The 14,879-nt window shown below is 52.4% G+C and overlaps 1 protein-coding gene across 1 annotated transcript in view; it reads right to left on the bottom strand.

Moving 5' to 3' along the window:
* Positions 1 to 14,879, bottom strand: part of LOC138737396 (calpain-2 catalytic subunit-like) — a 38,224-nt gene that overhangs the window by 3,467 nt on the left and 19,878 nt on the right. Inside the window, exons 13-17 of the mRNA XM_069888143.1 lie at positions 9,828 to 9,893; positions 8,471 to 8,528; positions 6,966 to 7,030; positions 1,489 to 1,557; positions 1,261 to 1,339 (exon numbers count right to left, since the gene is read on the bottom strand). Of these exons, the coding sequence (XP_069744244.1) occupies positions 1,261 to 1,339; positions 1,489 to 1,557; positions 6,966 to 7,030; positions 8,471 to 8,528; positions 9,828 to 9,893 (337 nt within the window). The remainder of the gene's footprint in view (positions 1 to 1,260; positions 1,340 to 1,488; positions 1,558 to 6,965; positions 7,031 to 8,470; positions 8,529 to 9,827; positions 9,894 to 14,879) is intronic.

The following is a 14,879-nucleotide window of genomic DNA, read 5'->3' as shown; positions in this document are numbered from 1 at the left end:
ACAGGTGAGAGGGGGAAACGGGGAAGGGGGAAATGGGGAGGGGGAGACGGGCTGGGAGAAATGGGAGGGGGAGACGGGCAGGAGGGAGGAGACAGGTGAGAGGGGGAGATGGGCGGGGAGAAATGGGGAGGGGGAGGGGGAGACGGGCAGGAGGGAGGAGACAGGCAGGAAAGGAATACTGGGAGGGGGAGATGGGGAGGGGAGACAGGGAGAGGGAGTGGAGGAAAGGAGGGAGGGGTCGGTGTCGGAAGCTGGGTGGGGAATGGAGGGAGGGGAATGGAGGGAGGGGAATGGAGGGAGGGGAATGGAGGGAGGGGAATGGAGGGAGGGGAATGGAGGGAGGGGAATGGAGGGAGGGGAATGGAGGGAGGGGAATGGAGGGAGGGGAATGGAGGGAGGGAATGGAGGGAGGGGAATGGAGGGAGGGGAATGGAGGGAGGGGAATGGAGGGAGGGGAATGGAGGGAGGGGAATGGAGGGAGGGGAATGGAGGGAGGGGAATGGAGGGAGGGGAATGGAGGGAGGGGAATGGAGGGAGGGGAATGGAGGGAGGGGAATGGAGGGAGGGGAATGGAGGGAGGGGAATGGAGGGAGGGGAATGGAGGGAGGGGAATGGAGGGAGGGGAATGGAGGGAGGGGAATGGAGGGAGGGGAATGGAGGGAGGGGAATGGAGGGAGGGGAATGGAGGGAGGGGAATGGAGGGAGGGGAATGGAGGGAGGGGAATGGAGGGAGGGGAATGGAGGGAGGGGAATGGAGGGAGGGGAATGGAGGGAGGGGAATGGAGGGAGGGGAATGGAGGGAGGGGAATGGAGGGAGGGGAATGGAGGGAGGGGAATGGAGGGAGGGGAATGGAGGGAGGGGAATGGAGGGAGGGGAATGGAGGGAGGGGAATGGAGGGAGGGGAATGGAGGGAGGGGAATGGAGGGAGGGGAATGGAGGGAGGGGAATGGAGGGAGGGGAATGGAGGGAGGGGAATGGAGGGAGGGGAATGGAGGGAGGGGTGTCAGTTGGGTCGGGGTATGTTGAGGAGCTGTTTGGGGGCCAGGGGGCAGGTTGTGGGGATTTTGATTGGTGGGGGAGGTTCGTCGTGGTTACAGGGTGATGAGGAGCTGGGTCAGGGTCTGGGGGTGTGAATGGTGGAAGGTGAGGTGGGTTGGGGAGGCTCTGGGGGTCTGTAGGGGTGGGGGGTGAGGGGGATTGGGGAGGGTATGGAGGTCTGTGGGGGTGAGGGGGATTTGAGAGGGTCTGGCATTCCTTACCTAAATCCTCCACGGCCACCCTCATCTCACTGGAGCTCATGGTTCCCGACTGGTCCAGGTCATTCTTCTTGTAAACCTTCTGTGGGTGCAGGGAGGGGGTGGTCACAGCCAACGGTCATTTCCGCCCCCCCCCTATATTCCCACCCACACCTCCACCCACCACAACCCTCTTCCCCCTTTCCCAAACCCTCTTCCCCATCCCCCTTGTCCCTGTCCCCCTGAACGTACCAGGAACTTTTGCACCTTGTCCCACAGCTGTTTGAACTCCAGCAGACCCAGTTTGCCGTTCCCATCGCGCTGACATCCGTTCAGGAAAACACAGCAGAGAGATTTCACCAACCTGCACCCGACACTTCCCAACCCTTAAGGCCATACAACATGAAACACTACAGCACAGTCCATGGCCGTGTGGCCAGCCACAATTCCAATGCATCTATAAATCTGATGACACCACAGGAGGGGGATCGATCAGCTCGGTGAACGGTGGAACAACAACCTTGTGCCCAATGTCAGCAAAACCAAGGAGATGATTATGGACTTCAGGAGGAAGTCAGGGGAACACGATCCAGTCTTCATCGAGGGACAAAAACTTCAAATTCCCAGGTGTCAACATCTCCAAGGATCTGTACTGGAACCTCCACTTGGATGCAATTACAGAGAAGGCCGGACATTGTGAGGTGTTTGAGGAGATTCAGTATGTCACCGAAAACCCCCCGTAAACTTCTACGGGTGGACCGTGGAGAGCATTCTGGCTGGTTGCATCACTCAGGACAAGAATCAACTCCAGAGGGTTGTTCACTCGGTGACATCACTGGCACCAGACCTCACTCCATCGAGGACATCGACATGAGGCAGTGTCTTAAAAAAGCAGCCTCTATCCTCAAAGACCCCAACCCCCCAGGCCACACCCTCTTCACTCTGCTACCATCGGGAAAAGGTCCAGAAGCCTGAAGACGAGCACCCAGCGGCACACGGACCCCCCTACCCCCCACCCCGAATTTCATGACTTGTTCATGACAATAAATCCCAATTCTGAATCCGATTCAGCACAGGCCCTTTGGCCCACAATCTTCTGCCAACCGATACAAGAGCTGAAGTAGGCCATTCAGCCCACTGACTCTACCCCACCATTCCATCATGAGCTGGTCCATTCTTGCACCCAGCCCCACCCCCCGGCCTTCTCCCCATAACCTTTGATACCCTGACTATTCAGATCCCCGTCAATCTCTGCTTTAAATACACCGAATGTCCTGGCTTCTGCAGCTGCCCATGGGAACAAATTCTAGGCGTTCTCCATTCGCTGGGTAAAGAAATTTCTCCACATAGTTGGGGATTTCAATTTTCCTAACATTGATTGGGAAATATAATCAGTGAGAGGGCAGGATGGCTTAGTCTTTGTACAATGTGTTCAGGATTGCTTTTTACAGCAGTATGTTGAGGTGCCTACTAGAGGGGAGGCAGTGTTGGATCTTTTGTTAGGGCACGGAATAGGGCAGGTGACCGAAGTGTGCGTTGGTGAGAACTTTGGATCCAGTGATCCCGGGTCCATTAGCTTCAACTTAAATATGGAAATGGATAGGTCAGGTCCGAGGTTAAAGGTCTTTGAGTGGGGGAGGCCAGATTTGAAGAAATGAGAAAATTGTATGGGCTGATCTTTTTTCTGGAAAGGACATAGAGGAGATTTGGAGGGTATTTAAAAAAGAGATATTGAGAGTACAGGATCTTTACGTGCCAGTCAGATCAAAAGGCAAGGCCAAAGGTTCAAGGGAACCGTGGTTTTCTGGAAAAATGAGGAAATTGGTTCGGGATAAGAGGGGGACATTTACTAAATTTAAGAAGCAAAAAATGGATAAGATGTATGAGTATTACATAGATTGCAGAAAAAAACCTGAAGGAGGAAATTAGAAAGGCCAAAAGAAGGTATGAGGTGTCAATAGCTGATAAGACAAAAGTGAATCCAAAGGGTTTTTACAGATATGTGAATGGAAAAGGAGGGTTAAGGATAGAACAGGACCGCTGGAAAATGGGAGCGGTGAACTATGGGAGGAACCGTATCAGATGGGAGAGATGTTAAACGATTTTTTCTCATCTGTGTTCATGAAGGAAAAGGACATTGGACTATGAGATAAATGAGTCAAATGGCTTAGTTATGGAAAAGATAGGGATTAGTAAACAGAGGGTTTTGGAGCTTCTGGGGTCAGTAAAAGTGGATAAGTCTCCCGGTTCTGATGGGAGTTTCCCCGGGACGTTAAGGGTGGTCAGGGAGCAAATAGTGGAGGCATTGTCAGTGATTTTTCAACGATCACTGAGGAGGATGTGGTGCCACGGGATTGGAGAGTTGCCAATGTAGTTCCGTTGTTTAAAAAAGGCATGAGGTGTCGGCCAAATAAGCTTGTAAGCTTGACTTCGGTGGTGGGGAAAGTTATGGAGGGTATTCTTAGAGATGGTGTGTATGAATATCTAGATAAGCAGGGATTGATCAGGAGAACTCAGCATGGGTTTGTGAAGGGGAAGTCATGTTTGGCGAACCTTGTTGAGTTTTTTGAAGAAGAAACAAGAAAGGTGGATGAAGGTAGGGCAGTTGATGTAGTCTATCTGGATTTTAACAAAGCTTTTGATAAGGTGCCACATGAAAGGTTAGTTAGGAAGGTTCAGTCACGAGGGATTAATAGAGAAATGGTAAGATGAGTACAGAGGTGGCTGGAGGAGAGATAGGAGTCAAGGTGGACAACTGTCTGTCAGGATGGAAGCCTGTGACGAGCGGAGTACCTCAAGGATCGGTGCTAGGTCCCCTGTTGTTCAATATTTATATTAATGATTTGGATGATGGGGTGGTTAACTGGGTAAGTAAATACGCAGACGATACAAAAATAGGGGGATAGCGAAAAAGGTTTTCAGGGATGGTTTGTCTGGAGAGTTGGGCTGAAAGATGGCAGATGGAATTTAATGTAGAGAAGTGTGAGGTGTTTCATTTCAGTAAAAATAATGAAAATAGGACATATGTAGTAAAGGGGAGGACATTGGGGAAATGTACAAGAACAAAGAGATCTTGGAGTTATGGTGCAACATTCCTTGAAGGTAGATTCCCATGTAGATCGAATGGTTAAGAAGGCATTTGGTATGCTATCCTTCGTAAATCATAGCAGAAAATATAGGAGCTGGGAAGTGATGCTGCGACTGTTTAAGGCGCTGGTGAGGCCAAGTTTGGAGTATTGCGTTCAGCTCTTGTCTCCAAATTATAGGAAGGATCTAGATAAGGTGGAGAGGGTGCAGAAATTTACAAGGATGTTGCCTGGCTTAAAATACCTAGAGTACAGAGAAAGATTGAAGAGGTTAGGAGTTTATTTATTGGAACGTAGACGGTTGAGAGGGGATTTGATAGAGGTGTTTAAAATTATGAAGGGAATAGATAGACTAGATGCAAGTAGACTCTTCCCCCTGAGAGCAGGGGAGGTTGAAACAAGAGGATACAAGTTGAGGGTAAGGGGGGAAAATTTTAGGAGAAATATTAGAGGATGTTTCTTCACTCAGAGAGAGGTGGCTGAATGGAATAATCTTCCGGAGGAAATAGTTGAGGAAGAGTCAATTCTTTCATTTAAGAGGAGGCTGGATATATACATGGATAAGATGGGGTTGGAGGGTTATGGGCGGAGAATAGGTGGGGGGGAGTTAGTGGAGTTGTTTGAGTGAACTGGTGTGGACTTGTAGGGCTGAGATGGCCTGTTTGCATGCCATCAATCCTGAAATTGTGCCCTCTTGTCCTGGACTCCCCAACCATGGGAAACACTTTTCCCACATCTACTCTGTCCAGGTCTTTAAACACTCGAAATGCTTCTATGGCGCTCCCCCACCCTCATTCTTCTGAACTCCAATCATCCAGTCCAAGAGCCGTGAAACGTTCCCCATGTGCTATTCCCTTCATTCCAGGAATAAATTGTGTGAATCTTCTCTGAACCCCCTTCCAACACCAGCTCATCCTTTCTTAAATAAGGAACCCAAAACTCTCCCTTGTCCTCCAAGTGAGGCCTTACCAGAGCCTTCTAAAGCCTCCACACCCCCATCCCTGCCCCTGCCCCTCGAGATAATGACATCAACATCACATTCAACTTCTACACCACCGACCCAACCTGGAGGTTCACCTCTAGGGTTCCCTGCACGAGGATCCCATATAACCATATAACCACTTACAGCACAGAACAGGCCAGTTCGGCCCTACTAGTCCATGCCATAACAAATCCCCACCCTCCTAGTCCCACTGACCAGCACCCGGTCCATACCCCTCTAGTCCCCTCCTATCCATGTAACTATCCAGTCTTTCCTTAAATGTAACCAATGATCCCGCCTCGACCACGTCTGCCGGAAGCTCATTCCACATCCCCACCACCCTTTGCGTAAAGAAATTTCCCCTCATGTTCCCCTTATAATTTTCCCCCTTCAATCTTAAACCATGCCCTCTAGTTTGAATCTCCCCCACTCTTAATTGAAAAAGCCTATCCACGTTTACTCTGTCTGTCCCTTTTAAAATCTTAAACACCTCGATCAAGTCCCCTCTCAATCTTCTACAGCTTTCCCTTCATCAACCTTTTTTGTAACCCCCTCAAAAAACTCAATCAGGTTTGTCAAGCATGATCTACCCCTGACAAAACCATGTTGATTATTCCCTAGCAATCCCTGTACCTCCAAATATTTGTAAATACCATCCCTCAGAACACCTTCCATCAACTTGCCCACCACAGATGTCAGACTCACGGGCCTATAATTCCCAGGTTTACATTTAGACCCTTTCTTAAACAGCGGAACCACATGCGCCACCCTCCAATCCTTTGGCACTACCCCCGTGACCAGTGACATCCTAAATATCTCTGTTAATGGACCCACTATCTGTCCACTGGCCTCCCTGAGTGTCCTTGGGAATATTTTGTCCGGTTCCGGAGATTTATCCACCTTTATCTTTTTCAACACAGCCATCACTACCTCCTCGGTTATCTTTATATGCCTCATTATCTCCCCACTATTTTCCTTTACCTCAACTTTCCTCCTCCAAATTTAGAAAGATCTCTCCACCCACAGAATAGCCGGCCCGTTTATTCCTTCCTCCCAAGTGCGTGACCATTCACTTTCCAACACTGTGTTTCCTTTCCCACTTCTCTGCCCGTTCTCCGAATCTGTCCATCTCTCTACAACCTCTGTTGCCTCCTCGCCACCTGCCCCTCCACCCATCTCTGTACAACCTGCAAACTTCGCCACAAAGACACCATCCAACTCATTAACATCCAATGTGTAAAGAAATGGCCCCAACCCCAACCCGTGTGGGACACCACTGATCACCAGGAACCAACCAGAATAGGATCCCTTTATCCCCTCTCTCAGCTTCCTGCCGACCAGCCAATGCTCTCCCCACGCCCGTACCCTTCCTGTCGTTCCAGGGACTCTCATCCTGTTTAGCAGCCTCATGTGTGGCACCTTGTCCAAGGCTGTCTGAAAATCCAAAGACACAACGTCCACTGTATCACGGGAACATGTGACCCTCTGACCCATGACATATTACATGGGAGCACATGACCCTCTGCCCCCCCAACACATTACATGGGAACACATGACCTGACCCCAACACATTACATAGGAACACGTGACCCTCTGACCCCAACACGTTACATGTGAACACACTACCCTCTGACCCTAACACTTTACACAGGACTGGATACATCGATCAGGTTGACCATGTTGCGACAGGTTTCTAGACCAAATCCATCAGTTTTTATGTCTGACCCTGGGAAAGAACAAAAGATTTCAGTCAGGGGAGGGGTCTCAAGGGAAGGGGTCTCAAGCAAAGGGGGGTGGAGTCTTGAAGAAGGAGGGTTCTTGGTAAGGAGGTCTTGGGGGGAGTGGTCTCGAGGAGTGTAGTATGTCAAATGAGTCAAAGACATTGACTCAAACCAAGGCTTTTATTAGCAAAAGACTGGAGCGTAGTACATCGAGGTCGACCAGTCCAGACTGACCTGGGTCTGGGTAGGCGCAGCCTTTTATGACCTGCCAGTGGGCATGGCTACAGCTCTCAGCCAATCACTACTGCTATATGTAAATAGATACAGTGGTGATAGTAACCTGTACCATCACAGGGAGGTCTTGGGGTAGGGGTCTTGGGGTAGGGGTCTCAGGGAGGGGTCTCAAGGGGAAGGAGGGGTCTTGGGGAGGGAGGGGTCTCAGGGGGAGGGAGGGGTCAGGGAGGGAGGGGTCGGGGTGGGAGGGGTCTTGGGGGAGGGAAGGGACTCGGGGGAGGGAAGGGACTCGGGGAGGGAGGGTCGGGGATGGAGGGGTCAAGGAGGGAGGGGTCAAGGAGGGAGGGGTCAAGGAGGGAGGGGTCAAGGAGGGAGGGGTCAAGGAGGGAGGGGTCAAGGAGGGAGGGGTCAAGGAGGGAGGGGTCAAGGAGGGAGGGGTCAAGGAGGGAGGGGTCAAGGAGGGAGGGGTCAAGGAGGGAGGGGTCAAGGAGGGAGGGGTCAAGGAGGGAGGGGTCAAGGAGAGGTCGGGGAGGGAGGGGTCTCGAGGAGGGAGGGGTCTCGGGGAGTGGGGAGAGTTTTCTAGGAATGTCTCGGGGATGGGACAGGTGGGAGGGGTTAGGGGAGGGGAGGGATCTCAGGAGAAAATGGGGGGGGGCAGACGTCGGAGGGATGACAGGGGAGGGCCACCCTAGAACACCTGGTTGTGAACCCTTTCCCTGTCTGTGTCCCCTGATCCCTGGACTGTCCCTGTGTCTCTGGACTCCCTGTCTATCCCCTGGACGTCCCCCAGGACCCACATGTCTGCCCCAGGACCCACATGTCTGCCCCTGGACGTCCCCCAGGACCCACATGTCTGCCCCTGGACATCCCCTGGGAGTCCCTGTCTGTCTCCTGGACGTTCCCCTGGATCCTCTGTCTGTTCCCCCCAGAATCCTGGACATCCCCCTGGACCCCTTGTCTGTCCCCTGGACCTCCTGTCTGTCTACCTGGACCCTCTGTCTGTCCCCCCTGGAATCCTGGTCTGTCCCCTGGACCCCTGGACCCCTGGATGACTCCTGCACCCCTGGATGACTCCTGCACCCTTCTGACCCCCGAACCATGCTCTCCAGACCCCTTGGACGAGATCTCCAGACCGTCTCCCCGGACTGACCCCCAGACTGTTCTCTGGACCACCACCTGGTCTGTCCCTCAGACCCCCGTCTGGTACTTACGGCTTGACACCACTTTGTTGAGGATTCTCTGGAGACTGAAAACAGTGATTTGCCCGTCCTAGAGTGAGAGAGTGTCAGGACATCCTCACTACATCCCCCACCATATACCCCCTCACACCCACCCCCTCCCCCTCACTCCCTCTCCCTCCCCTCCCCCTTCTCCTTCTCCTCATTCCCCTCCCCTACCCCTCACCCCTCTTTCCCATCCCCTTCCCGTCACGCCCACCCCCTTCCCTTCACACCCACCCGCTCTCCCTCACGCCCACCCGCTCTCCCTCACGCCAACCCGCTCTCCCTCACGCCAACCCGCTCTCCCTCACGCCCACCCGCTCTCCCTCACGCCCACCCGCTCTCCCTCACGCCCACCCGCTCTCCCTCACGCCCACCCGCTCTCCCTCACGCCCACCCGCTCTCCCTCACGCCCACCCGCTCTCCCTCACGCCCACCCGCTCTCCCTCACTCCCCTCTCCCCCTCACTCCCCTCTCCCCCACTCCCCTCTCCCCCTCACTCCCCTCTCCCCCTCACACCCACCCCTCCCCCTCACTCCCCCCTCCCCTCCCCTCCCCCACCCCCTTCTCTCATCCCTTCCCTCACACCCACCCGCTCCCCCTCACTCCCCTCCCCCTAACACTCACCCCCTCCCTCTCTCCACCTCCTCCTCACACCCATCCCCTCCCCCTCACACCCATCCACTACCCCTCACACCCATCCCTCCCACTCACTACGACCTCCTCCCCCTCACTCCATCCCCTCCCTCTCACTCCGACCCCTCCCTCCCTCACCCCCTCCCCGTCACTCCACCGCCTTCCTCCCTCCCTATCCCTCTAACCCCCTCCCTACCCCTCCCCTTCACTCTCACTCCCATCCCATCCCTCTCACTACAACCCCATCTCTCTCACTTCCACCCCTCCTCCTCACTCCCACCCTTCCTCCTCACTCCCACCCTTCCTTCTCACTCCCACCCTTCCTCCTCATTCCCACCCTCCCCCTCACTCCCACCCTTCCTACTCATTCCCACCCCTCCCCCTCACTCCCACCCCTCCTCCTCACTCCCACCCCTCCTTCTCACTCCCACCCTTCCTCCTCACTCCCACCCCTCCCCCTCACTCCCATTCCCAACCCACACTCCAATCTCAATCCCACCGCCTCCCTTTCTCCCCCTCCCCCCCTCCCCATCCCTCCCTCCCCTTCACTCCCTTCCCCCTCACTCCAATCCTCTCCCCCTCACTCCTAACACCTCCCTTCCAACCCCTCCCCCTTTCCCTCACTCCCACCCAATCTACACTCCCCATATCAGGTCCCCTCTTAATGGTTCCTCACCACCCTTGCCCCCACCCCCCAGTCCCCACCACTCACCGGTCCAGCCAATTTCCCAAACAGATTCTTGAAGTTGTCTGGGACATCGTCTTCACTGGGTGGTTTCTGAAACACAGAGAGGAGTTTGACGGGGCTAAGGAGGGGAGGGGTGGGGAGGGGAGGACCAGGTGAGGCAAAGGCAGAATGAGGTGAGGAGAAGCGAGATGTGGGTGGGATTGAGTTCAGGAGTAGAGAGGACATGGTGCAACTCTACAAATCTCTGGTGAGACCCCACTTAGAGGATTGTGTTCAGTTCTGGTCACCTCATTACAGGAAGGATGTGGAAGCTGTGGAGAGGGGGCAGAGTTAGATGGTTGAGTATGTTTATATGAGACCATAAGACATAGGAGCGGAAAATAGACCATTCAGCCCATCAAGTCTACCCCACCATTTAATCATGAGCTGATCTATTCCCCACTCAGCCCCAGAACCTTTGATGCCCTGGCTAATCCAGAACCTGTCAGTCTCTGCCTTAAATACTCCCAATGACCCAGCCTCCACAACCGCCTGTGGCAACAAACTCCACAGATTCACCGCCCTCAGGCTGAAGAAATTCCTCCGCGTCTCTGCTCTAAGTGAACACCCTTCAATCCTGAAGTTGTGTCCTCTTGTCCAAGACTCTCCCATTGTGGGGAACAACCTTTCTACATCTACTCTGTCCACACCTTCAACATTCAGTTGAAGGGCTCCCCACCCCCCCCCCCCATTCCACTAAACCCCAATGAGTCCAGGCCAAGGGCCTCTCATAAGATAACCCTGAATCATCCTCGTGAGCCTGTATTGTAATGGGGTGAGTAAAATGTGGTGTGTGCAGAAAATGCAGCCCAGGCGGGGGAATGGCAGCCCAGGTGGGGGAATGCTCCTCTTGCAGGGTGCGGGTCGCCAGGGAAGCCAGCAGTATCCCTGACAACCTCATCTGTGAGAAGTGTATCCAGCTACAGCTCCTGACAAATGGAGTTAAGGGACTGGAGCTGGAGTTGGATGAACTCCGGATCAATTGGGAGGCAGAGGGGGGTGATAGTCAGGAGTTACAGGGACACTATCACATGTAGGAGGCAGGAGGAGGGTAGATGGGTGACAGTCCGGAGAGGGAAAGGGAGCAGGCAGGCAATGCAGGGCACCCGGTGGCCATTCCCCTCAATAACAACTATACCATTTTGGATACTGTTGGGGGGGCTGACGATCTACCAGGGACAAGCCATGGAGATCAGGTCTCTGGCATGGAGTCTGCTCGTGTGGTTAAGGGAAGGGGGGGGGTTCCCACAGTTAGGGAGACCAATGAGAGGTTCTATGGAGGAGATCGAGTACCCCAGGTGGTCTGTTGCCTCCCTGGTGCCAGGGTCCGAGATATCTCAGATCAAGTTCTCGGCATTCTCAGGGGGGGAGGGTGAGCATCCAGATGTCGTGGTCCATGTAGGGACCAATGATGTGGGTTGGAAGGGTGAGGAGATCCTGCAAAGAGAGTTCAGGGAGTTTGGTGCTGGATTGATCACTACCCAGGGCTGTGATCTCAGGGTTGCAACCTGTACGACATGCTGGTGAGATTAAAATAGGAAGATAATGCAGCTTAAGACGTAGCTAAAGATGGCGCCGGAGGGAGGGCTTCAGGTTTCTGGATCACTGGGCTCCTCTCCCAGGGAAGGTGGGACCTGTTCCAACAGGACAATTTGCATCTGAATTGGGGGGGACTAATATCCTTGTGGGAAGGTTTGCTGGTGCTGGCCGGGGGTGGGGGTTAAACTAGATATACGGGGGGAGGGGAACCAGAGTGTTAGAGCAGATAGAGGAGTGGAGGAGGGAATCGATGATTGAATATTACCTGCACCATTAGAGTCAATGGGTTGGACATGGTGGAAAATGGTGGAAATGTTCTCAGGGGCATCTATTTTAACACAAGGAGTGTTGTAGGAAAGGCAGACGAGCTTAGAGCATGGATTGGTACATGGTTGCAGGAGGGGCAGGACTGGCAGCTCTATATTCCGGGTTTCCATTGCTTTTGACACGATAGAATGTGATGAAAGGGAGGGGGGGGGGAGGAGTGGCTCTGCTCATCAGGGAAAATATCACAGCTATGCTCAGCCAGGACAGCCCAGAGGGCTCATCTACAGAGGGTAAACGGGTGGAGCTGAGCAATGGGAAAGGTGCGACCACACTTTATAATAGACCATCGAGAATTGGAGGAGCAAATCTGTGGGGATGTGTAGTGGACCGATGCAGGAAACATAAGGTTGTGATAGCTGGAGATTTTAACTTCCACATACTGACTGGGACGCCCATCCTGTTAAAGGGCTGGATGGCTTGGAGTTTGTCAAATGTGTTCAGGAAAGTTTTCTAAATCAAAATATAGAGGTTCCAACGGGAGAGGATGCAGAACTGGGTCTCCTATTAGGGAACGAGGCAGGTCAAATGACAAACGTACGTGTAGGGGATCATTTTGGGTCCAGTGACCATAATGTCATTAGTTTCCAGTTAATGATGGAGAAGGATGGGTTGGGACCTCAGGCTGAGATTCTAAATTGGAGAAAGACTAAATTTGAGGAAATGAGAAAGGATCTAGAATGCGTGGATTGGGAGAAGTAGTTTTCGGGCAAGGACGTGCGAGGGAAGTGGAGACCTTCAAAGGGGAAATGTTGAGAGTAGAGTATGTATGTTCTTGTCAGGATTAAAGGCGAGGTTCACAGGCAGAGGGAACCTTGGTTTTTGAGGGATATTTGAGATCTGGTTCGCAAGAAGAGAGAGGTGGATAACAGGTACAGGCAACACGGAGGGACTTGAGACAAAATGCAAGAAAAACCTCAAAGAATCAGGAAGGGTCAAAGAAGACATGAGGTTGCTTTGGCGACAATGTGAAGGAAAATCCTCAGGGTTTGTACAGGTAGATTAGAGCAAAAGGACAGTCAGGGACAAAATTGGTCCCCTTGAAGATCAGGGGTCGGCTTTGTCCAGGGCCAAAAGAGATGGGGGAGATCTTGTGCAGACCTTTAGACCCTGCCTCCCCCATCACCCTTCACTTTAAATTCCTTCATATGCTTGTCTTGTTGTCCCGTGAATTTTCCCAATGTACCTGCCTCCACCACTGACCACTCTCTGGGTAAAAAGCCTTCCTCTAATATCTCTCCTGAACATCCCACCCATGACCTTAAAGCCGTACCCTCTTGTACTGAGCAGTGGTGCCCGGAGATGGAGGCGCTGGCTGTCCCCTCTATCGATTCCTCTCAATATCTGGTAAACCTCTATCATGTCTCCTTTCATCCCCCTTCTCTCCAAAGAGAAAAGACCAAGCTCCCTTCATCCCTGCTCAGAATGCACACTCTCTAAACCAGGTGGCATCCAGGTAACTCTCCTTTGCAGCCTTTCCAACACTTCCAAGCCTTTCCTATAATGAGGCAACCAGAATTGGACCCAGTACTTCAAGTGGGGTCTCACCAGAGTTTTGTAGAGCTGTGTCATACTACCCTGTCTACCCGTGAGGCAACGTTCAGGGATCTGTGGACATGGACCCCCACAGCCCTCTGCTCCCTCACACGCCCAAGAACCCTGGCATTAACTTTCTTCTGTGTCTTGGAGGTTGTCCTTCCAAAGTGACCACCTCCCAATTCTCTGGATTGATCTCAATCTGCCACTTCTCAGCCCAGCTCTGCCTCCTATCAATGTCCCTCTGCAAACTTCTACAATCCTCTACACTATCCACAACCCCACCAGCCTTTGTGTTATCTGCAAACCTGCCAACACACCCTTTTACCCCCCCCATCCATCCAAACCGTTCATAAAAATCATGGAAAGCAGAGATCCCAGAACTGATCCCTGTGGGACACCACTAGACACAGCCCCCCAGTCCGAATGTACTCCCTCCACCACAACCCTCTGCTTTCTACAGGCAAGACAACTCTGAATTGTAAGGTAAAAACATCATGAGATGGGACTGGAGAAGGAGTCACCCAGTACTAAGGAGTAACAGGATGGTGTGACCTTGTACGCTCAAGATAAGTTTGGCACTAACAAGCTGATGAGCAGCAGACTAACAGTGAAGGGTAGCAACAGCTTATTCATTGGACACTGTAATGGTATGATAATTTACTAAGTGCGTGTCCTGGGGTATAAAAAAAATACCACTTGCTGATATCGTTAGAATGCGCCTTCTCCAACTAACACTGTTAGTTACAAGTGTTACAATCCGGTAATAAAGAACCTTGCAAGACAACTCTGAATCCATTCGGCCAAGCTTTCCTGGATCCCAATCCTTCTGACTTTCTGAATAAGCCAACGTGTGGAACCTTGTCAAATGCCACTTAGACCACATCCACCCTCACAGGGTCACAGGGTCAGTCTCTGTAGCCCAGAAGGGTAGGGAAGGGAAGAGGAGGGCAATAGTTATAGGGGATTTGATGGTCAGGAGGACAGATCAGGTCTGGTCACCTCCTTAGAGAACTCGATCAGTCTTGTGGGACATGATTTGCCCTTCACGAAGCCATGCTGACTGTCCCTGATCAGACCAGGATTCTTGAAATGCCCATAGATCCCATCTCTAAGAATCCTTTCCAACACTTCATGCTTGACAAACCTATTGGAATTCTTTGAGATGGTGACAGGTAAAATAGATGTGGGAGAGCCAGTGGATGTGGTGTACCTGGACTTCCAAAAGGCCTTCGATAAGGTCCCGCATAAACGACTGGCTTCCAAAATCAAGGCTCATGGGATTGGGGGCAAAGTATTGATGTGGATTGAGAACTGGCTGGCAGGTAGAAGACAGAGAGTTGGGATAAATGGCTGGTTTTCTGAGTGGCAGGCGGTGACCAGTGGGGTGCCACAGGGATCTGTACTGGGACCCCAGCTGTTCACAATTTACATTAATGATCTGGATGAGGGGATTGGATGTAATATCTCCAAATTTGCATATGACTCTAAGCTAGGAGGGGTTGTGTGCACGGAAGAGGGGGTCAGGAAGCTCCAGTGTGATTTGGATAAATTGAGGGACTGGGCAGATCCATGGCAAATGCACGACAATGTGGATAAATGTGAGGTTATCCACTTTGGTAATACAAACCGGAGGGC

The sequence above is a fragment of the Narcine bancroftii genome, chromosome 6 (assembly GCF_036971445.1).
Source record: "Narcine bancroftii isolate sNarBan1 chromosome 6, sNarBan1.hap1, whole genome shotgun sequence".
Lineage (NCBI taxonomy): Eukaryota > Metazoa > Chordata > Chondrichthyes > Torpediniformes > Narcinidae > Narcine > Narcine bancroftii.
The sequence above is the reverse complement of the archived record's forward strand: the minus strand, read 5'-3'. Positions and strand labels throughout refer to the sequence as shown.